At 37.0% G+C, this 25,203-nt stretch overlaps 1 protein-coding gene and 1 non-coding gene across 2 annotated transcripts in view; one reads left to right on the forward strand and one right to left on the reverse strand.

Annotated features, from left to right (window-relative positions):
- Window positions 1-289: 289 nt before the first annotated feature.
- Window positions 290-372, reverse strand: TRNAS-AGA (transfer RNA serine (anticodon AGA)). The gene has a single exon. It is a non-coding gene; the product is annotated as a tRNA-Ser (tRNA).
- Window positions 373-721: 349 nt separating this feature from the next.
- Window positions 722-25,203, forward strand: part of LOC150092333 (Fanconi anemia group A protein homolog) — a 388,676-nt gene continuing 364,194 nt past the window's right edge. Inside the window, exons 1-4 of the mRNA XM_090415063.1 lie at window positions 722-772; window positions 945-1,027; window positions 17,559-17,616; window positions 24,693-24,835. Of these exons, the coding sequence (XP_090271189.1) occupies window positions 947-1,027; window positions 17,559-17,616; window positions 24,693-24,835 (282 nt within the window). The 5' untranslated portion in view covers window positions 722-772; window positions 945-946. The remainder of the gene's footprint in view (window positions 773-944; window positions 1,028-17,558; window positions 17,617-24,692; window positions 24,836-25,203) is intronic.

The raw sequence follows: 25,203 nt of genomic DNA on the forward strand, positions 1-25,203 counted from the left end.
AAACTACACAAAATTATGTAAATCAAAATTATATTATTATTACATGACACCTCCAGCGAGTCCAAAGGGAGGGCACCAACTCTACAACTCTCTGTCTCCACAACTCAATTCACCAACTACAACAAAGCGCAACTACACCAGCGCCATCTACCTCCAACCACCACCACAACTAGTATTTTCAGAGACAATCAAAAACATCCTTGCCAACGGCGGGATTCGAACCCACAGCCTTTGGCTAAAGAACGGATACACTGACCACTCGTCCGACCAGGCCGGCAAAAGAACTTTCCGCAGCCGATAGGATTCGAACCTGTGCGGGGAAACCCGCAATGGATTTCTAGTCCATCGCCTTAACCACTCGGCCACGACTGCCCTTAACATCTTCACTACATTTCTCAAAAATCATTTCAAAGTTCATTTGTTGTGGTGATGAATGGTCTTACTGGATAAGAATGCTACTGCAAAAAAGTCCCTTCTTTATTTTTGTCGTCAATCATTTCCACACTTGTAAAGGTATAGTGATAATTAAGAAGGTCTGTCGCGTATCATTGATCAAACCCACCTCATATGAAATTCTGTTTACCATGGCTACATGGTAGCAAATTATGTCATTTTAGTAACTTAATGTGTGTTCTGCCATCTATTAGGACAATTGGAAACTAATTTGTGCGGCAATATTTAATATGCTCGAAAGGTTTATCGTCTTTCACATGGTCTCTCTCTTTCTGAATGATTAATGAATAGTAATAATAAAAATACGATATATATATATGTATGTTACTTTATTTCCCTTGAGCAGTTTAAAATATTATTAAGCTAGACCTTTTGTATAATATTTTTCGCATTTTAAGCCTTTATAATCTATTCATATACATGTTTAGGTGGCTGTACAATGCATTTAATATATATATATATATATATTATTTTTTATTTTTTTATTCTAGATATGGATATTAAACCTATTGGAGGGTGTGATTTACAGCAATCGGTGAAAAAGCTTGTATTTACATCAGCGTTGTTTGAAGAGGTATAAAATTCTTAAATTTTCTCACTCCGGATTAACATTAAACAGAAAAATAAACTTATGTAGAACTGATAACTGTGCAAGTCTTCACAGTAACATGTAGTTTTATCTGGTGTTATTGTAGTTTTTCTTTTTATACTGTAATAATAATGTATACCAATTAGGACCAGAATTTCAGAATATACTATTTTTGAGAAATCTCATGTAAGGATGTTTGAAGTAGGAATTGACAATTATCAATTTTTTTCTCATGGTTTTCGAGGATTTGATCTTCCTCACAAAAAATTGAGCCCCTGAGCATGAATTTTCATATGGATACAAAAAGATTAAGTTCATTTCTTTTTTAAATAACAGATAAAATATTGTCAACAGGTTTTCCCCCTTCCCATATTGGAATTTCCCTATCTCAGGGCCCCTGAGATAGGGATGAGATAGGGACTTGTTCAAATAATCTACTGATTACACAATTATTTCTAAAGAAATAATCCACTGAGAAAGAAAGGATCCTGTTCCTGATAAGTGTAAATCTACAACAGCATTGGGATTCTGAAAGTTGGGCCAAACATTTTGGCCATATCTCTCCATTAGTCATGGATGGCACAAAATGTGGTTGTGGTAGGTCTAATGATTCACTTATTATAATAACTGTGAACTACATAAAATGGAAAGGAGTAATCACAGAACATTCAGCTTGGATTCAATCACAGGACAGCCATAAGAGATATGTGACTGTCTTGGTTGGCTGAGTGGTTAGCTCCAGCCTACAAGCTATGGTTTAAAATTGTACTTTGCCATGGATATTTGTGAGTGCCATTATGTAGTAGATGGTTTTCAATGACTTGTGACATACCTTATTTATTGGAAGCTTGGAGCAGTTTGGAAAATTCCATGTTTGATCTTTAGAAGTGTACTACAAAATGTTCATTATCATGCTCTTCTGAGCCTTGTTGTTTAGCAGTATGGTGGAACTGTTTGTACCAAATTTGCTGACCAGATTGTCCAACTGAATAACACTTCTGTTCTCCAGTGAATAGGTTATGGGTTTGAATCCTGCTGCAGGTATGGATGCTTGCGAGTACTTTAAGGTGGTAGATGAATTTCGTTTCCAAGTGTGCGAGACCACCATCCTGTTTATTAGAAGCCTGAAATGGTTTGCAAAAAAAAATAGATGTTTTGATCTCAAGAATAGGATGTTCAGATTATGTAATGCACTTAATCCACTCACTAATGCTGTTGCATTCTTAGCACAATTGTAGTACTCCTAATGTAATTATTGATATTTACATTATTATTAGTATTTATGACCTTAAGTGGTAGGATTCCATTCTTATTCCATTCTGATTCCATCCTTATGATCTGAACATTTGCTCCAACTGAATAGCTGAAATAATCTTTATTGAAATTGAGAACCTTCATTTCCTACTCTATTCTTCTCTACTCAAAATGCTCTGAAAAAGCCTCATTAGTCAGGATACCAGTAAGTGTACTGGTATCACCTCCAACTGTTTTCAAGATTTGCATTCCAGAATAAGCTGTCATATTCATCTGGCATCCTCCTGATGTTATGCAATGTAAGACTATTCAGTCTCTCAAATCAGGAAGATAAAAGTCAGCAGTCATTCTATTGCCCCATAGCCTTTACCTTAATCTTTTCAGACTACTTCAGGACCTGAGTTGATTTCCTAGCAAGCCTTATGCTCCTTTTGATACAAGCCACAGAAAAAGTTTCATAAAATTATAGTAATCATGTTATAATAATAACATTTCTTGGGGTACATCACATCTCATCAAGTTAGCATCTCATGGTTTGCTTTCTACCCTTTGTCAGGTTGCCATATTCCTCTTTTCATTCACTGTAATATGTGATGGTTGATTTTTCTCTCTTCAGATGTTCTCAGCAATGTTTGAATACCCGAGGATGCTGTACTTCTTGCCCGTGCTTCCTCCTTTACATTACCACTTTGTTGATGACAGTATATTCCATTCCTCTTCTTTATTTGACAAACTTTATAGCACCAAAATGATTCAAGCTTCAGGATTTAACTAATATCATAAATGCTTATCCCCTTGCTGTTTCCAGTGGAATTGCTTTGTCTTATTCTGTATTGGAAAGATCTGGTGTCACTTCCTCTTACTTTTTATGAGTAATGGAAAGTGAAGTTGCCCCTTCTTGGTTGATTTATACGTGTAGCTTTTCTTTGCTCACACACATCCATGTCCTCATAACCTTTGATATCCTTTCTGCTCAAAGGTTATGATAGAAAATTTGATATCCTTTCTGCTAAAAGCAGTATTTCTCATCTATACTGCTGTTAATCTCTAGAAATACTGAATGTGCTCAGCCTTGAAATCCTGTTGTCATATTGGAGTGGTGCATCAAAAACTTTAAGTTGCTTGTTACTCTCTGACAAAGGCAGTTCACTTAATAGACAACTTCTCTCACAGATCTGTTCCAATCACTGTTTCATAGATTATTATTATTATTAACATCTGAGCTCCATGGAGTCAGAGACTCATTGTGGGAGATACACACTATCTCACACAATGCTCATCCAACCGTGCCTTACTAATCTGCTCACATCCTCCTTATACAATTTCCAGCAATCGCACACAATACTCATCCAATCGTGCCTTAAACTGATTCAACTCAGGCAATGCATTCCACTCACCAACCACTCTCCATACAAAGAACCTGCTCCTCACTCCTCTGCTCAAACCCTCCTTATACAATTTCCAGCAATAGCCTCTTGTTCCACATCCCTCTCATATTCTTTGAAAAATCTCCTCTATGTCTCATCATATCCCCCCCCTCCTCCTATTACCTAGGAGGGGGGAGGGGATATGCAATTTACACTCGCTCAATCTGTCCACTTACTCCACATTTTAAAGACCACTGAACACCTTTGTGAATCTTCTCTGGACCCTTTGTAACATATCGTCATCGCCATGATAAACCAGTGACCAAATCTGCACAATAATCCATATGAGGCCTGATCAAGGCCTTATAAAATGGCATCATAACCTCTTTGTTTCTGCATGTCAGGGTCTTCCACTTCATTGCCATTATCTGATGTGACATCTTCATAAACTTGTGCAATGTGGCTCCTGAATTCAGGTCCTCATTTCCTCTACCTCCTTTAAAGTTTCCCAATCAAGTATATACTTGATATCCCATTGCTGCTTACCAAATTTCAGTACCTTACATTTTGCATAATTCAACTGACCATTCATGCAATCTATTCAAATCCTCCTGTAAGGCCATGACATCTGCTTGACTTTACATTGCTCTTCCCAATTTGACATCATCTGCAAACAGCTGCATATCACTAGTTAAACCCATCCTAATATCATTAATATAGAAATTGAACAGCAGTGGTCCCAAAACTGATCCCTGCAGCACACCACCTTCCTCTTTCAAGATACTGCACTGCCAACTTTCTGATGCCTATCTGACAATCAGTCACTGATCCAACTGAGATCATTTAGCAAAACATGATCTCCCTTTAACAAACCCATGCTGATAACCACAGAGAATACTGCTGTTATCAACTTATTTCTGTATCCTACTTCTCACCAATCTCTTTAGTACCTTAACAACTCCAGATATACAGATTGGCCTATAATTTGTAGAATATCCTTATCACCACCTTTATGTAGTAGAACAATTTCACCTTCTTTCTTCTCATGCTCTTCTTTGCTCTCATTTAATAATTATTTTTATAGGATTTTATGTAAAGTATCAAATGCACAACATTTCTTGTGAATCTGGAAAGCATCTTGCAATTCTAAATACCGCAGTATAGCTTAGTGGCCCGTGGGCTTCATCAAAATTATTTTTTATTTAATCATGTTTTAATGTTAAGTAGTTATTTTTTCAAAATGCCTGGCTGGACATTCAAAGAGCTCTGCGGGCCATGCAGTGAACACCCTTGTTCTATTATGTCTTTTACACTTAAGTTGCTCATTTCATCCTGAGGAGGATGAAACACCCATATAAATTGATCACTGAATACCTCCACAATGTCTTCTACAGCAGTTACCATTCTACCATTTTCATCTGTTAACATCATTTTACCATAATCATTCATTCTTCTATTTGCCACATATCTAAAAAAAAAACTCTAGGTTTTTTTTTTTTTTTTGCCTGATTTGCTAATTTTTACTCATACTCCACTTTGTTTTAATTGCTAACGGAGTAACTTTCCTGGCTTGTTTTTTATACTCTTCATATAACTGATTATTACTATTATTCTTCTTGTACTGTCTCCAAAGTGCCTTCTTCTTCTAGATTTCATGCTTAAGCCACTTATCCATTTTGCACCTACCTTATTCAACCTTTTGGCCTTTAGAATACATTCACACATTGATACTGTTATATATTTCTTTCAGTTCTCAAGCAGCATCAATTTCCTTACCACTCAACTCCTCATTCCATGCTATAGCTCCAAGCTATCTCCTAAGCTTGTCATAATCACCAGCCTTGTATTTCCACATATATCCCTTCCTCACAAAAGTCTTCATATGGCTAGCCACAACCCAAGTGATCACTTCATGATCACTCTCAACAACTGAAGGAAAGTGCAATACCCGATTCGTAATTACACTCTCTGATGAAATGATCAGATCTAAAACTCTCGATCCTCACATGCCCTCCTTTACATGCTGCATGAGATAGTTATCTCTCAAGGAATTCATTTTCCTTATTCCCAAATGCTCTCTCTTCATTCCAATCTATACTGCCATAATTAAAGTTGCCCATAATAATTACCCTTCCTTTATTCACTAATCCAAGTTGTTTGCATCCCCCCCAGGGAATGTGTGTGGGGGAATGCAAACGTAAGTATGGACCTTATGTGAACATCAGCAGCACTCCTCCTCCCTTCTTGTTCTTTCTATCCTCATGAAAAATACTGTATCCTTCCATTTCTATTCCATTTAAGATATCTTCATTTAACCATGTTTCACTTATTTCATTTTGTAGCAAATAAACTCATTCATTGAAACCATTTCGTCTCCCTTCTGATACTTCTGGCATTTGTAAACAAAAACAGCAGTTCATTTTTAGGTCTGTTGCTTGTCCTATCCAAGCCACTTGTTGGGTGTGATTTCCTCACCACATCTGCCCTTGCCCAATTGCTTTTATCAGTGCTTACCACATGTATCTGTTCAGTTTCAACTTCCCCCACCCACATCACAATATATTCCATCGCCATACACATATTTACTGCTACTTTCAACATCCACACTCTCTCTCTCTCTCTCTATGGCATGTCTCCCTGTCCACTTGCCCTCCCCCATTTCCTTGTTCCTGTTTTCTCTTCATTTCTCACGCTACTACTGTTTCTATTGCCAAGCACTTCTGTCTCTTCAATACCACTCTCCTGATCTTTCACTTCATCTCTTGCTTGCATCACACACTGCACTTCCATCTAGCAACACTTCTTCAGTGCACTCACTCCAAAGCCATTCAAATATAACCCATCATGCATGTATAATTCCATTCTTCCCTCAAACACATGCCATACATCCACAAACTACTCCCTTCTCCTCACACAGCTCCACTACCATATCATTCATGATTCTGACTCTGTCTCAGCTCTTATTAAAACACTTAAGGAATTGAACAATGTGGTTAAGGATATAAATTAAATTATACTTTAATAAATATTTTCCGATATTTCGGCAATGTCACATTGCCATCTTCTAAAGGAACTTACAAAAAAAGCACGTGCACGTAGGCACTACAAACACAGTAACTGGGAATGAAGAGATGAAGCTATTGTTCTCCTAAAAGTCCTGATTGTGCCCTCTAGCGGGCTAAGTAGGTGTTCTTGGCCGTTGGGCTGAAGGTCTGCTGATGTAAGCCTTCCAAATTTGGGGCAGTCGCATACAACCAAATTTGTTGAGGTTTGGAGAATTTCTTAGGGCTGAGGCTGATTCCATAAATAGTCTTTCGTATTTGTATTTGCTACGATGTATTACTGTAGCTTTCTTCCACCGTATTCTGTGGCGTGTATCCAGAGCATGGTCCGCAAGACCAGAATGGCTGTACTTGTGAAACCGGATGTAGTCCTTGTGTTCAGAAATTCTGATATTCGCTGTCCTGCCTGTTTGGCCAAAGTAAGACAGATTACAACTGCAAGGGACCTGGTATACACCAGGTAGGTCTAGGGGAAGTGGTTGGTCTTTAGTGGAGCGGATAAGGGATGCCAATTTTCTGTAAGGTTTGTAACAGGAGGTCTGGTCATGCTTTTTTAAGATTTTGGTAATCTTTTCCGAGGTGCCTCGGATGTAGGGAATGGTGATGGATTTAGAGTAATCCTTGTTGTGGAGGGGGGGAGGGGATCTGTGGTTTGTAGGTTCTAATATTTTTTGGACTTTTTTTTGGGGGGTAGCCATTGGCTGAGAAAGTGTTGAGGATGTGATTTAGTTCAGTGTTTAGGGCTAAGTAGGTGTTTCAAGTCGTTTGAACAGATTAGTTTAGCCCTGTTGTATAGTGTTTTCACTATTCTGTATTGTTATGAGGGGGGGGGATTGTTGGTGAATGTATCTGCCTGTATGGGTGGGTTTTCTGTAAACTGAGAAAACCAAGGTTCCATTAGGCTGGTGGGTGACTAGTGTGTCTAGGAAAGGGAGGCTGTTTTTTTCTTCTTTTTCCAGGGTGAATTTGATTCTGGGGTGTTGGTTGTTTAAGTGTGTTAAGAAGGAGAGAAGTGTTTCAGAGCCATGTGGCCAAATAGCGAACACATCATCAACGTAGCAAAGCCATATGGTTGGTTTTTGTGGGGCAGAGGCTAAGGCTTTTTCTTCAAAGGTCTCCATAAAGAAATTGGCCAAGGGTGGGGAGAGTGGTGAACCCATGGCTGTCCCCTCTATTTGTTTGTAGAATTTTCCTTTGCGAAAGTAGCTCTATACCCCCTCGTATTTACGGACTCCCAAAAATACATAAAGAAAATGTGCCATTACGTCCCATAGTGGATGGCATTGATTCCCCCACATACAAATTAACTAAACATTTGGGCAAAGAGCTCACACACTATACTGGCAACACACCATCACACATAAAAAAAACTCAGCCCATTTCAAAGCCAGCATAGAAAACCTTACACTCCAACATACTGACATAATGGTCAGCTTTGACATCTCCTCTTTATTCACAAATGTCCTACTCAAGGAAACTCTAGAGCTAATCCAAGCTAAATTTCCTCCCGATATCTCAGCCTTATTTCAGTTCACAATGAACTCAGGCTATTTCGTTTGGCAAGGAAAATTCTACAAACAAATAGAGGGGATAGCCATGGGTTCACCACTCTCCCCACCCTTGGCCAATTTCTTTATGGAGACCGTTGAAGAAAAAGCCTTAGCCTCTGCTCCACAAAAACCAACCATATGGCTTCGCTACGTTCATGATGTGTTCGCTATTTGGCCACATGGCTCTGAAACACTTCTCTCCTTCTTAACACACTTAAACAACCGACACCCCAGAACAAATTCACCCTGGAAAAAGAAGAAAAAAACAGCCTTCCTTTCCTAGACACACTAGTCACCCGCCAGCCTAATGGAACCTTGGTTTTCTCAGTTTACAGAAAACCCACCCATACAGGCAGATACATTCACCAACAATCCCCCCCCCCCTCACAAGAATATAGAGTAGTGAAAACACTATACAACAGGGCTAAACTAATCTGTTCAAACGACTTGGCCCTAAACACTGAACTAAATCACATCCTCAACACTTTCTCAGCCAATGGCTATCCCCCAAAAAAAGTCCAAAAAATATTAGAACCTACAAACCACAGATCCCCTCCCCCCCTCCACAACAAGGATTACTCTAAATCCATCACCATTCCCTACATCCGAGGCACCTCGGAAAAGATTACCAAAATCTTAAAAAAGCATGACCTGACCTCCTGTTACAAACCTTACAGAAAATTGGCATCCCTTATCCGCTCCACTAAAGACCAACCACTTCCCCTAGACCTACCTGGTGTATACCAGGTCCCTTGCAGTTGTAATCTGTCTTACTTTGGCCAAACAGGCAGGACAGCGAATATCAGAATTTCTGAACACAAGGACTACATCCGGTTTCACAAGTACAGCCATTCTGGTCTTGCGGACCATGCTCTGGATACACGCCAGAGAATACGGTGGAAGAAAGCTACAGTAATACACCGTAGCAAATACAAATATGAAAGACTATTTATGGAATCAGCCTCAGCCCTAAGAAATTCTCCAAACCTCAACTAATTTGGTTGTATGCGACTGCCCCAAATTTGGGAGGCTTACATCAGCAGACCTTCAGCCCAATGGCCAAGAACACCTACTTAGCCCGCTAGAGGGCACCATCAGGACTTTTAGGAGAACAATAGCTTTATCTCTTCATTCCCAGTTACTGTGTTTGTAGTGCCTACATGCACGTGCTCTTTTTTTGTAAGTTCCTTTAGAAGATGGCAATGTGACATTGCCGAAATATCGGAAAATATTTATTAAAGTATAATTTAATTTATATCCTTAACTACGTTGTTCAATTCCTTAAGTGTTTTAATAATGCATAACCAACGTATAAGCCTGTCTACGAGAATCTGTTTCAGCTCATCACTGTCATACCTCAAACAACACACTGACACACTTTCTTACTACACAGTTATCATCCACCCTTCTCAATAACCTCCTAATATTTGCCCTCACATACTTCTTGTGTCTACTTAGGTCATTTGAATACTTGAATTATCCTACTCATTCTCCCTCCTGGATAGCAGACCTTATGGACTCTCTCATTAACTAATCCTCTAACTATTGAATCTCCATACACTGCTATCCTGGAATCACTCATCTCTTTTATCCTTTTTTTATTTTTTCATTCAATTTTTTGCACGCTTTCATTAGCTTCCACTAAACGCCTAATATCATTCTGATTATTCCTTATTTCACTTTTCATTTTCAATAACTGTTTCATCAAATCTTGCATTCTGACAATTTCACTCTCTGTCGTTCTTGTAGTCTTGCTATCTTTCGTTCTGATGCACATTGCTTCCATTTCCTCATTCATGCTTTCTTTCTCTCACTTATCACTAACTTTCACTTCTACGTTCTTGTATTCTTTCACTCCCTCAGTTTCACTAGTTTTTGTTTCATTTCCATTTCTTTCATTTATGCCATGTTTTATTTTTTTCAGTCTGTTTTGCATTCATGAACTTGTGATCTAATAATATATCTCACTTCCTACAAAGCCACACTTTCCATCTTTGTGAATGTGGAAATGGGGAGGAACCACTGGTAGTGAGTGAGCATGTGGTATATGAGGAATTGATTAAACTTGATGTCAACAAGGCCATGGGACTTGATGGTATATCACCGTGTATCTTGAATGTTCTAGCGAGTCAACAATAGTTTTAACATATATTTTTAATATGAGTCTTGGATTAGCCTAGGTCCCAAAGGAATGGAAAGATGGCAAAATTTTTCTGCTTCATAAAGGAGGTGATAAGGCTAAGGCTTTGAATTATAGGCCAATCTGCTTCTGGAGTTGGGATCAGGGTGATGGAGATGCTAGTGAGGACAAGGATTCAGAACTGAGTGAACAGTAGTAGAATTCTCTTTAATGGACAGCATGGGTTTACTAAAGGAAGATCTTGTTTTAGCAATCTGCTTACTTATAACAAGGTGACATATACATTGAACAAGGGGGGGGATGCATATACAGTAGTATATTTAGATTTTGCAAAGGCTTTCAATTGATTGTCACATGACAAACTAGTCATTAAATTGGAACAGTTGGGTTGGATAGCAGATTAGTGCATTAGATTGGAGATTGGATGTCTGATAGGTATCAACAGGATGTGTATGGGGGAGTGATATCCCAGAAGAGGAAAGTCACTAGTGACGTGCCCCAGGGGTCTATTTTGAACTAACTTATTGTTGTTTAATTTGTATGTAAATGATATTGGAATGGGCTTAAATAGTGATATACAGTTGTTTGCAGATGATACAAAGTTGAGAAGTAGAGCAGATGTTGTAGCTTTGCAAGAGGACCTATATAGGCTGTCTGAATGGGCAAGTGTGTGGGGATGTCAGTTTAATGTTGTAACATTTTAAAATTTGGGAAGCAAAGATGAGATGCAGAGTATTGGATTGATGGGGATATTTTGTAGGAGGTGGAGGACTTGGGGATTCTGGTGGATAGAGACTTGAAATTTCATGGACATTTTGCTAAAATTGTGAGAATGACACAGCTGATTATGGTAATGATGTAGAGAACATCGACATGTAGAAGCAGGGCTGCCGAGATGGGGTGGCATCTGAGACTTTTGTCAAGGGCCCAGCATCGAAAAGGGCCCAACCATTGGGTCCCAACGTGTCACATAACTGTGTTTATAATGCATGGTTTTAATTCTCGTAATAATACAACAGTGATAAAGAATAATGGCATATCGAGAATGATACTGTGTTTTGTTTTAGACAGATGGCTACGTTCTTTAGCTCACCGTGAGTATCCAGAAGACATTGATTCTCTCGGCGTGGATTGCTGTAGTTATAGCAGGTGATGACGTCAATAGGCATTCGTGCAAGGTTGTTGCAGTCGGCTGCGCTAGCACTAGCTAGTAATTGCATTCACAGTAATGTCCCCTGCCAGAATGCTTCGTTCTTGTTAGTATTCTAATAGACGAAGGTTTTGTGATTGTTTGTAAAGTGTGCAACTCTATAGTGTAGGCTGTGCGCTAAAAAATAAAAGTAAGCATTCTTATTAATTTGATTTTTTAATTATTAAAATTATATTTTTGATAATAAAAATTTGACCAACAGAAATGTATCATCATAAATCTGGAAATCAAAAATGAAAGGAGAAACTTGTGGTCCGGCCCCCCTTTTTTAAGTGGGGCCCTCACCACAGACTTATCACAGGCCCGAAAATTTCTCTTGGCGGCCCTGTATAGAAGTAAGGATGTTTTGATTTCATTGTACAAGACTTTGATCAGGCAGCATATGGATTACTGTGCACAGATTTGGTTGCCAGGTTTTCAAAAGGATGATGAGATATTGGAGAGGGTCTAGCGATGATTGACTAGTTTCTAGTCTCTGGAATGTGGAATATAAGGACAGATTGAGAGCATGCAAATTACAGAGCTAGTGGATAGAAGGAAGATGGGACATATGATCGAGACATATAAGTTGGTAAGGGGTAATTACCAGATTAGCCCGGATGTGATTTTTCTTAAAATATCTGGAGACGGGGAGAATGAGAGACCATGCCTGGAAGCTGTATAACGAGAGATAATAATATTGATGATATTGATGATAATAATATTTCTGGTGGTGATAATTATAAAAAGACCGTCTTTAATTTTCTTTTATTTCATTTTTGCATCAATAAACTCATTAAATCATTTATTACAAATGTCATCATTATGAAGAAACAATTTTTACATTAGTAATTTGTCTTAGTGATTATTTTGAATAACCTTATACTGTTAAATTAGATTTATCATCAAATTCTTGTTATGTACTCCCAAGGAGTGTTCAGGCTACTATGACATGATTAAGTTTACGTTATCATTAATCTCCTATCAACAGTTTTCCACCAAATTAGTCTATTACTTGTCAGCATTCCAATGTTGTCATATCTAATATTTCGTTCTTCTAAGGCACTTCTGACAGCTAATCTATCTAGACCTTGGTCTTCCTCTGGGTCCTTTTTCTGCCATCTTCGCATCAAACATCTGTTTTGTTAACCTTTCTTCTTTTTTTCATTCTTTGAGTGACCATATTACCTTAGATTAGCCCTGCTCTCACACATTCTTGAATGCAAACAGTGTTGTTCTTTCCTACTATCTTCATTTTTAATATGATTCTGCCATTGAAGCCTGTTTTTTTTTTTTTTTAAATTACATTAGAGAATAAAAATCTTCTGTTTTATTATTATTTTTATTATTAATTATTATTCTGACTCCATGGCCCTGTTATAAACTTTCTGTATTTCTATATTACCCTGCTTTAACCTTACCTTGTCTTTGTTTTCTCTTTACTTAATATTCGGGAATGGACAACTGCCTTGATTAATGGTTGCTGCTATCTCTCTATTTCTACTATATCTTTCCCACATTCTATAGTCTAACAAATTTATTTGTTTTACGACTGTGCCAGTTAGACTATATATTGAGTGCTAAAGACAAAGTCGATATTGTTTAGTTTCCCTACTTATATATATCCTTACTTTAAATTAGTCATGGCTTAATTATAAATCCCATAAACTTCTGTCTTATGCGAGTTTGAATTTTTTAGGATAGTGCATTGACAGAATCAATTCAGTGTGTTGTTCACAAACCATTTAAGTGAAAAGGAAATATTTACAGAATGATTCACATATGTATACAGTGTCATTACAATTCTCTTGCTAGTCTCAATTCTTTCTAATCTAATCTTAGTTCTAAGCTAATTCACAATCTAGCATAACATTAACTGATTATAAGGCATACCTTGTTTAAACCTAATTTAACATTATCTCATAAACATAAACACTTGCGATACATCCTTGTTAAGTATCATAACTACTTACAATTCTTGTTCAGCACACTGTCTTTCACGTTAACCTTTTGTTCACACGTAAGTCTTCTTCTTGTCTTTCCTTCCATCTGCTGACTCGTTCCTGATTTTTCTGCTAAATTTCTTCCTTGTCCAAATATTTCAGTCTGCTATTTCCAGACCGAAATATTTGGTTAATTAAATATCTTTCTTGTGTTTACAATCATATATCATTCAGTCTTGTGTCACAAGTATCCTTAAAACAGCAAGTCCAAATCATCTGTTATTCCTTTCCATATAGGACCCTTAACTTGATAGCAATGTACAGCTTTTTCCTTTCGAGACAATCAACACAATACTTCTCATGTGGCGACGGACCCAGGCAGAAGACTCTGAACCCACAATGCTTCTCTTTAGATTTCTGACAGTGAACCTTACACGACGGCAGACCCAAGTAAAAGAAGGTTTGAGAACCCTAAGACAAACTTCCTTCTCTTTCAATTTCCAACAACAGCCTTACATGATGGTGGACCCAGGTAAGAGAAGGCTTAGAAAACCCCAAGACAAATTTCCTCCTCGACAACCTGCCTTACATTCGCTCGAACTTCCCTTGTGCATGTGCGCACGTCTCTCGATAATGGTCAGGTATTGACCTAATGGTCACGTGAAGGTGGACCCAAGTAAAAGAAGGTTCGAGAACCCTGGAATTCTTCACTATTTTTATATTAGATTTAGTAATTTAACATGAGTTAATATTGTTACATGATGACATCATGAGCCACATTATTTTAACAAAGACTCATTACAAGATTATTACAAAAATTAACATTTCTCTAAGTATATTCTCCTAAACAAAAAGCATGTAAAAACGAACATGATAAGTTGAAAAGTCACATATCATGAGAGAGATTTTACAGCATCTCTATGGAATCAGAAGATTCATTGCAGGAGGCCTACACTAACCATTATTCATATAATACTTATCTTATCTCTCCTTGCTCATTTCACTGTCAGAGCACTCGATCTCCTTTGGCAATCCATTCCAATCATGTTACTACTTACCAAGCAAAAAAATCTAGTCTTAGTCACATTAACCATCCTTACACAATTTTACAGAATCCCTTTAGTGACTTAAGTTTTTTCCTTTTTTCCATCTGTTAACTAAACTATAGCCCATAAACATTCAATCACTTCTTATAGGGAGCATTCCACAGACCTGTCACCAGCTTGGTCACTTGTCTCTGAAACCTTTCCACCACTTCCTGATCTTCAAGAACATAAACCTAGGTGACTAAATCTTTGCACAGTAATCCTCTCTCCTTATCTTTACTTTTCAGCTGTGTTCTTCAACATTCAAGCAATCCTTGGAGCTATTTTCCCAACTTTTGCAGTATGTCATCTGAACTTCAACTCTCTGTTCACCATCACCCCAAATCCCTTGCCTAATGAAATTGATTAGGGAAGGGATTTGCGGTGATGGTGAACAACACCTCTTGAAATCATAGTAGCTTACACGTTCGCTGCTATGCTCCTCAGGCATAGTTTGTTACTGCATGCCAAGCGCTTTCACTTCTTCAAGGTCAGTACGAGTAATCTCGTAGCCGGCGGTAATTGACATATGAGTATATTCGTAGTTGGCTTGTGAGGCTCATACATTAACTACGAGTGTACTCGTAGTTGGCAGCGAACGATTAAAGTTCTACTTCCATAAACATGGAAGCACAACTTTAATCAGTGCTGAGCCTGCTAAGCCTGCATAGTGAAAAACATTTCAGGATTTTCTTTGGCCTTAGTTAATTTCCTTTTATAAACTGACTTAGCTATCTTTTTTTTACCATGCTGGTCATTCTTAGCCCCTGTACTTTGTACATGGACATATGCTCACCTTTTTTTTTATTATTAACTTCATATTTTTTTTTTTTTTTTTTTTTTTTTTTTTTGAGCTCCTGCTTTATGACAACTCATCCATTTAACTTCCATTGGTTTCTCCTCCTAACTCTGTGTATGTGCTGCTTTCATTAAACAATCCTTGAACATTTCCCATGACATACTTCCCTTGCAGCATTCCCTGCCATTTAATGGCTCTAATCTATTCTCCCAATTCATCATGATTGGTTTTCTAGTTCCATATATATCTCTTATTAACTGTGAACTCCATATGTAGCAATCTCCCAGAAGAAGACTGCTTGGTGACTTTCATCCGATTGGTGGCTACCTTGGATATTGATATATATTTTGATACTGTTACCAGATTCAGCACTCTCCAACCTCAGATCCCCCTCCATATCATGCTGCTTCAGATAATTATCTTTCAGTCAGTGTACAAATTCCATTTTTATCTTGGCTTACACTCTTTCCTCTCTCTAATCTGCTTCTTCATAGTTTGAAGTCTCCCATAATTAACTGCTGAGCCTGCACTCCTTTGTGGTGTACAGAACACTCACACTGTTCTGTACACCACCTAGCTAATAGCTGCAACCAACCAGCAATATATTTTGTGCCATTGACCCCTGTCTCACACCAGATAGCCTCAAATGAACCCTCATCCTCAGTTCTAAAATCTTCCTTAATTTCTACTTTTGCTTGTTGCTTTCGTCAGCTGTCATCAGTAATACCCCTCCTCTCATCCTGTTCTTTCTGTCCACCAAGTCCTACTGATGCTGATAATTCTTGAAGTATATATTCTTGAAGTGTGTGTATATATATATATACACACACACACCTGATGATAAATATATGTATATATTTTTACCACCATTTCAGTAACAAAGAGAACATCTTTAATAACAGAATTTAAAACAATCAAATTATTACAAAATAATTTAAGAGAGATCTGGCATTCTTTCTCTTTAATTTTACCAGTAGTCCATTGTTGGACTAGTGGAAGAGAAGTAGCATGTTACATGCTATTTCTCTTCCATTGCCTGCTAACCAATTACCATCTTCCATAACAAGAACTTGTTGATTTCACTCTCATCTATCAAAGTACACTGCATGTTTGGAGAGAAATTATATAAACCAATATATCTTCCATTTGTATGCATCTATCTCATTTAATGGATAGGCTTCATCTCATTTAACTAATTTTTGTTTAATGACATCAGGAACTGACACAAATTCTTTACATTTCATGTCATTTTGATACTGTTCTACTACTGGGCATATCAGTTTTTGAAGTCAGTATATATGGGTTATTGAATGTTTATAATAGGCTGTATTAAAAAGGCACATCAGGTATTCAAACATTTTAGAATCCATCCTTCTTTAGAAAGCAGCTAAAGATATATTTCACAAGTTATTTCTGGTGAAGTTTATGTCACAACAGTTTGTGTGTGTGTGAAATTTGAAGTCTCATGAAACCTAAATGTCTCCACTTCAAAATGGCCTCAAAAACCTTGTAGTAATCTAGAGTTTGTCAGCAGTCCTAGGATATTTTTTATACATTATAGAATGCAACTTCATAAATTATTCATAGCACAATCACTTGAATACCATGAGCCATTTGTCTTGATTATTGTTAATTAAGGACACAACAGAACTCTCTTCTCTGGTGTTTTTGTGTATTCTGATGATCCGTTACCTTCGCCTTCAGCTTTGTACTTTGCAAAACTAAAAGTTATAGTTTCCATTTCCTTTCCCTTATTGTCCATAAAGAGAGGTGAATTTGTATAAATTATCCATAAAATAATTCAGTAGGAAAGACAAGTTTATGAAAATGACAGAAAATGGTTAACACTTGCAACAGAGCCAGACTAACTTTTCATAATGTAATGTCAATAACATGATTTGGTCTCTGACTTGGCTTTGCAAGATAATTGTATTTTTTAAATAACATGATGAAAAAAAAAAGCCTTTTTACTTTGTTAATTGGTTTAATATGTTATCAGCCTAAGAGTAGTAATATTTTCATCAGTTTTAGAAATAAAATGTTAATGTTTGAATCAAATATTAAATGTATTCTTCTCTCTCTCTCTCTCGATTTCCCACTGTTTTTATATTTTATTTTTTTATGTAGTGCAAAGTGAATGCAGGAACGAGTGATTTGTTGAACAGTTCATCTAAATGTTATGCATGTAAGTTACTTTAATATTGATATTAATATAAACAGATAGTAGGAATAAATTTAATTGAAAATATTAAATGTGAATTTTATCAGTTTGTTTCTTTCCAAACATTAGACTTACATGTTTGTATATTTTGAGCAAAAATACAAATAACAATGAAGTTGAAAATGCAAAATTGAGAAAAGTTATAAGAATGATTTTGTAATAACCCTTCAGTATGACTTGTGAGTCTAGGCAGTGAGCAAGAATGTTAGTTCATGTAGTTAAGTAACATAAAGTTTGACATTTTCTGTATTTCAGAAATGAAAATTGTTTCGATGAGGGGAAGGGACTGAAAAGTTCTGATAAACACCTAGAACAAAAACTGATATTAAAACAGCTGATATAACCACAAGAAAGAACTTATCTTAAAACCCTTTAACTCCCATTTTTCTTCAAATTGTAATAATTTATTCTTTTTCTTTTAGGATATATAAGAAGACATATCATGTACCTCAATTCCTTTGTGATGATTATCACAACTCTTCAGCACACTCTTGTGTATATACAAGGGGGGGGGGGTCTGAAAAGTTCTGATAAACACCTAGAACAAAAATGTTTTTTCACATAAAGAAATTTTCATAAATTTTTTTTCATATACTGAAATATTTTTCATATGAAAAATAAAAGATATTTTTCAGAAAATATCTTTTATTTTGGGATATATAAGAAGACATAAAATTTTTTGTTCTTGGTGTTTATCAGAACTTTTCAGACCCCCTCCCCTCATATGTGTGTATATAGGTCCTCGACCTACGTTGTTTTGACTTTACGGCGGTAGTCTCATAAATAATTTAAAAAATAAATTTCGACTTAAAGCAGTGCAACGTAAAATTCAAACGTCGTAGGCAAACTTGTTTGTGAGCATGGCAGAAGATTATGCCGTTACGCAGCGTTTGTTTGGGAGAGGTGGCATCGCTTGGATCCCAGCATACACTCTTTGGGTACCGCGTGCTTTGTTTACATCTGCTCTCTCACTTTTGTGTTTGTGTTTTTTGTGATTTTTTACCCTTCAATATGGCTCCCAAACGTAAGGCAGACTCTTCCGATGGCAATATGTCGAAGAAAAGGAAAGCCATTACATTAGAAGTGAAATTAGACATTATTAAAAGAGCAGAAAAGGGAGAAACGCCAACGAACATCAGCTGCGCGTTGTCCTTAAGTCATACCACAGTCGGGACTATTATCAAGGATAAAATTCGCATCCCTGAACACGTGAAAGGATTGGTGCCCATGAAATCGACTGTGATTACGAAAAAACGTAGTAGGCTCATGATTGAGATGGAAAGGCTTCTTGTTCTTTGGCTGGAAGACCAGCATCAACGCCGTATCCCAATTAGCCTCATGTTAATTCAAGAAAAGGCGAAAAGATTGTATGAGGCGTTGAAAAGTGAAAGGGTGGAAACGAGTGCAGGTGAAGAGTTTAATGCTAGTAAAGGTTGGTTTATGCTGTTTAAGGCTCGGGGCAATTTACATAACCTTAAGGTGCAAGGTGAAGCTGCTAGTGGTGATGACAAAGCAGCTGGTGAGTTTCCTGAGGGGTTGGCTGAGATGAGATAATAAGGGAGGGGAGGAGCTACAGTGCTCAACAAGTGTTTAATGTGGACGAGACAGGCCTATTTTAGAAATGTATGCCTAATCATACCTATATCGCTAACGAGGAGAAGGCAGCACCAGGCCATGAAGCTGGTAAGGAGAGACTGACTTTGCTTCTTGGGGCTAATGCTGCTGGCGACTTAAAACTGAAGCCCTTGTTGGTCTATCATGCTGCAAATCCAAGGGCACTAAAGGGCATTTGGAAGGGTCAACTGCCTGTCATCTGGAGGTCCAGTAAGAAAGCATGGGTGACACTTCAAATCTTCGAGGACTTGTTTACCAACCATTTTGTGCCAGAAGTACTGTACAGCCAAGAGTCTGCCCTTGAAGGCATTGTTAGTGCTAGACAATGCCCTTGGTCACCCTGCCCACTTGGATGACTTTCACCCTAATGTTAAGGTGGTTTACCTTCCACCAAACACGGCCCCTTTTGCAGCCTATGAACCAAGGTGTTATTGCTTCCTTTAAGGCCTACTACCTCTGCAGGACATTTGCTATGGCTTTCAGGGCAACTGAAAAAGACAGGAACTTAACCCTCAAAGACTTTTGGAAATCGTAAAGCATTTATAATGCCATTCAAAACATTGAGCATGCTTGGGATGAAGTGAAGCAGACAAATTTGAATGGTGTATGGAAAAAAACTGTGTCCCCAGTTTGTGAATGATTTCCATGGCTATGAGGAGACAGTTGAAGCTGTCACAGAGAAGGTTGTTGCCCTGGGGAAGCAGATGAATTTGGAAGTGGAGGCCGAAGATGTCACAGAGCTTCTGGCATCTCATGGGGAGGAGTTGTCAGCAGAAGACCTCATTCAGTTAGAGGAGCAGCTGATTGAGGAGGAGGAAACGGTTTCAACCCCTGAACCCAAGAGATTCGCCACCAAGGGCTTGGCAAAAGGTTTTGCCCTCATTGAGGATGGGCTAGCCAAGTTTGAGGCTGAGGATCCCAACACTGCTAGGTACACAAAGGTCTTCCGAGGGGTTATGGATTGCCTGCAGTGTTATAGGGATTCTCCAGCCTCCTCCTCCTCCTTCCATTAAGTCAGTCTCTCCCTCCTTGCAACGCCCCTTCCAGTGTGCAAGCCAACCAGAAGATAAAAGGTAAAGAATTGTTTTCATTTTTTTTTTAAATTTTTTTAATCACCTGTACAGAATGTACAGTTTCATTTGTCATTTTGGGGATTGTTCTCATTTTTATGTTTGTTTTTTTATTACAGTTTCATTTTTGTAATTTTTCTGTACTATACAGTAATTATGTTCTCCCTTTCATTTTCCTATGGCCTAGTTCTGTTTTTTGATATATGCGTATGACTTTAGGGTGTTTTAGGTTAGGTAGGTAACTTAGGCTATGGTAATTCCGACTTGCATCGAAAATCGCCTTACGTCGGTCCGTAGGAATGGATCTCCAACCTAACTCGAGGACCTGCTGTGTATGTATATATATATATATATATATATATATATATATATATATTGTTGGCAGGGTATAATGTAGGAAGCAATGGATCTTGGAAGGCAGAGAGTTGAAGTTCAGGAAATGTAAAACAGCGATGACTGAATTATAATCTTCAGCCATTTTGAAATGGCCGGGAGATGGACATAAGATATAAGAAGAGCATGGAATTAAGTATAAATGCACATTTTTTTTTTTTTTTTTTTTTCATATGGAAAAATTATTTAATGCCCATTAAACACACTTATAACAATCATATAACACACTCATATAAATCAATCATTAACAAACCATTTTTGAATAATATTGAAAAATGTTAGAGGAAACAGTTATATGAAATGTATTAATTCTTCCACTCTTCTAGTTGGACCATTGCAAACATTGCAAATTGGGGATTGTTCTCATTTTTATGTTTGTTTTTTTATTACAGTTTCATTTTTGTAATTTTTCTGTACTATACAGTAATTATGTTCTCCCTTTCATTTTCCTATGGCCTAGTTCTGTTTTTTGATATATGCGTATGACTTTAGGGTGTTTTAGGTTAGGTAGGTAACTTAGGCTATGGTAATTCCGACTTGCATCGAAAATCGCCTTACGTCGGTCCGTAGGAATGGATCTCCAACCTAACTCGAGGACCTGCTGTGTATGTATATATATATATATATATATATATATATATATATATATTGTTGGCAGGGTATAATGTAGGAAGCAATGGATCTTGGAAGGCAGAGAGTTGAAGTTCAGGAAATGTAAAACAGCGATGACTGAATTATAATCTTCAGCCATTTTGAAATGGCCGGGAGATGGACATAAGATATAAGAAGAGCATGGAATTAAGTATAAATGCACATTTTTTTTTTTTTTTTTTTTTCATATGGAAAAATTATTTAATGCCCATTAAACACACTTATAACAATCATATAACACACTCATATAAATCAATCATTAACAAACCATTTTTGAATAATATTGAAAAATGTTAGAGGAAACAGTTATATGAAATGTATTAATTCTTCCACTCTTCTAGTTGGACCATTGCAAATATAGAGGATTGCTGAAGTAATGCCAAGGATATGGGCAAGTAGGAATGAAGTAGTTTATTTGTATAAGATTTCAGCCTGTCTTTATGAACCACTGCACAGATATGATTATTTAAATTTTGGGGAGATTGACAAGCTCTTGAAAAAATTGAATGATGAGAGTAAGCTATTCTGTTGAGAGTAGCTTAGCAGAAAGCTACTCTCAACAGAGTAGTTTTCTGTGAATGTACTGTGAATGGTGTCAATGGGGCATTATATTGATATAATGCCCCATTGACACCATATAACTGTAGCTTATTGAATAGCTTCTCTCTTGGCACCTTGTCATATGCATTTTCCAGATTGACAAAACTTAAATACAGATCTTTGTTATATTCCCATGCTTTCTCGACTATTTTTCGTAAAGTGAAGATCTGATCCTGACAGCCTCTATTTGGCCTGAATCCAGCTTGTTCTTCACCAAGCTTTTTTTCCACAATTCTTCTCGATCATTTCTCGAGTATGCTTGCATAGATCTTGCCAGGAACACTCAGTAGGGAAATATCTCTGTAATTCTCACATTCAGTTTTATTTCCCTTTTTATATATGGGTACTATTAGAGCTCTACTGCAATCATCGTGAATTCGTCCCCCTGTCTAGGCTTTCTGAACCATGCAGTGCAGCAACTGTAAGACTTTTATACCACCATATTTCAGCATTTCTGGTCGAATATCATCTACTCCTGCTGCCTTTCCACATTTCAAGCCTTTGGTGGCTTTTTCTACTTCAAGTATAGATATATATTTATGACTGTTTGCCTGTTGAGTGTTTTTTACCACTGTGCGATCACTGCTTGTTTCATTTAGCAATTTTCTTTTTCTCCTGTTTTCATGTAACCTTTATCATCTCTAACTCCTTTTACAGCACTCTTTCCTCCATTTCTAAGCTTCTTCAACAACCTCTAGAATATCTTACCACCTTCTTGATATTTATTTTCTATGTTCTTGCCAAAGTCCTCCCATGACTTTTGTTTAGCTAGTTTTACACAGTGTTTAGCTTTCTTACATTTGTCTCTGTATTCTCTAATAGCACAAGCTGACTTATTTGCCAGAAACTTTTGATATGCTTTCTTCTTTTCCTTCACTGCCTCTTTAACTTCCTGTGTCCACCATGGAGTTCTGATTTTTCTATCCTTGCAGTCAACCTCACCACATGCCTCTCTGGCTGAATCAATCAGGGTTTTCAGTGGCAAGCCTTGAAGAAGGCTTGCCACTGAATCTCCAAGGTTTGGTTCCTGTTCTCAAACTCTTTAATTTTTTTCTTCCATAATCTTTGTGTATTTTAGTTCACATCTGAGAGCTGCTCAACTTTTATTCGCTTTAAAACTTTCTTACATGTTATTCTCTTCAATAAGAAATTAAATTTTATCATGCTCAAGACTAAGTAGTGATCGCTTCCAATTTTAAATCCTTTGTACACTTTGGTGTCCTGCACCAGGGAGAAAACATCACTATCAACAATAACATAGTCAATGAGACGTTTCTTATTCCTTGCCTCTTCTCTCCATGTGAATTTGTGCACATTTTTATGTTGGAACATAGTGTTAGTAATAACCAGTCCATATCCTGAGCAGAAATCCAACAGGTATTTGCCATTATTATTGTTTAGCTCTTTTCTAAATTTTCCCAAAAAAGTTTGTATATCTGACAATCATTTCCTACTCTGCTATTTAGATCCCCAACAAGGACCAACTTTTCCTTTTTCATTGTGTCAGTTGCTTTTTCTAAATCCCAAATTTCCAGCTCATCCTCGTTCATTCAGTATCCAGGTAGATATCCAACAGGGTGCACCACGAGAAGGTGAGGATTGGACATTAGGTCAGAAGCTCTTGGTTGATTTTCCGCATTCCTTTGAAGGCTATGTGGAGGTCTCCTCTCAGTTATACAGCTTTGACCCTTAAGCACCCCTATCTAATTTATCACAAATAAATTAGATCCCTTATCACATAAGATAAGTTATCTAATTTATCTATGATAGAAAGCTAATAAGAAGCCAGCTATGAATAGCTGGCTTCTTATTAGCTCTTTCTGTATGATTCTTTCTTATGAACAGTGGACTGTCATCTGGATCCTCCCTTTAAACAGATCCTATGTGGTTGGTGGAAAGATCAGTGAAACTTATATAAGTACTATTTTTAGATGTTTTTTCCTGCTTTTTTTATTGTTATTCAAAAATTGTTGTAATGGAAGGATTCCTGTAAATCAAAATGACTTGCAGGAATCATTCCATCCCAACTCCTACACATGAGAGACCATAAAGCCAGTAGTAAATTAATGCTTTGAGTGAGTAGGAGTTATGTGAAAAGTAATCTGTTGATATTGTCTTTGAAGAGCTGGAGGTTATAGCCTTTATGGGAAGGCTGTTTCACAGAACAAAGGGAGATGAAATATGAAAGTTAAACATAGGGATTATTTTAAATATTTTTTTTATTTGGCTGTTCAGCTATCCTTATGAAACTATAAAGAGATAACTGAATAGTGGCTTTCTTTTTTCTTCATAAATCTCTGAATAGCAGGTATCACCTATTTTTCTTTGTAGTGAAGCATTAGGATCCATGCAAACACTAAAAATATATAGCACTCAAATGTTATAAATGTGTAGCACTAAAAACATTAAAAATATAGCACATCTGTGTTGAAGCAAGACTGAGGAAAGAATAGGCATACATCACGCAGCATGCAAAAAATATAGGCATGTCAGGTAAAAATTTTATAATTTACTATTTTTATAGTCCATTATAACCCTTTCAGGATAATCTGTATAAGTGAAGAACTGAATTATTTTTAATACTTCAGTACTTTTAATACTTATCTTATAATAGCCGACAATTATTGCTTATCATTCATGTATGATGTATAATGCTTTCTCATTTTCTTCTACTATCTGATCCTGCCTTCACCTCACCTCGCCTCATTAAAGTCACTGCAGCTTGCTGTTCATATATGGACCATTTGAATTCAGGACTAGAATCATGGATATTGTGTGCAAAACTGTTGATAGAAATGCTCGATGTAAATAGGACAGAAGAGGTATTTCCTGTATTTTTGACATCAGAAGAGGCAGTAAGTTTTATTCATAGAAAGTTATAAATACATTCTGATTATGATACTTCACTTATTATTTATTAGAAATGTTCAGGACCTCAGTAACTGATATTCAATTTGATAACAGATTAACCTATTCAGATGGCACTGAATTAGCAAATATAGTTGTCAGTGTTATAAATTTTGTCATTAGTGATTTTTTTTAAGCTTTTGTATTAAAATTCACCTCTCTCTCTTGCTCTCTGTGTGTATATATATATATATTCCAGATCTCCCCCCCTTTCATATATAAATAAAATCTGTGTATGTTATTCTTCATTTACGTATAGTAAATGAACATATAAAATTCTAATGGCACTGGAAACTATACCACTGATGATGATGAT

This window comes from Typopeltis vanoorti, chromosome 26 (assembly GCF_054136105.1).
Source record: "Typopeltis vanoorti isolate ZY-2024b chromosome 26, IOZ_Tvanoo_1.0, whole genome shotgun sequence".
In the NCBI taxonomy this organism is placed as follows: Eukaryota; Metazoa; Arthropoda; class Arachnida; order Uropygi; family Thelyphonidae; genus Typopeltis; species Typopeltis vanoorti.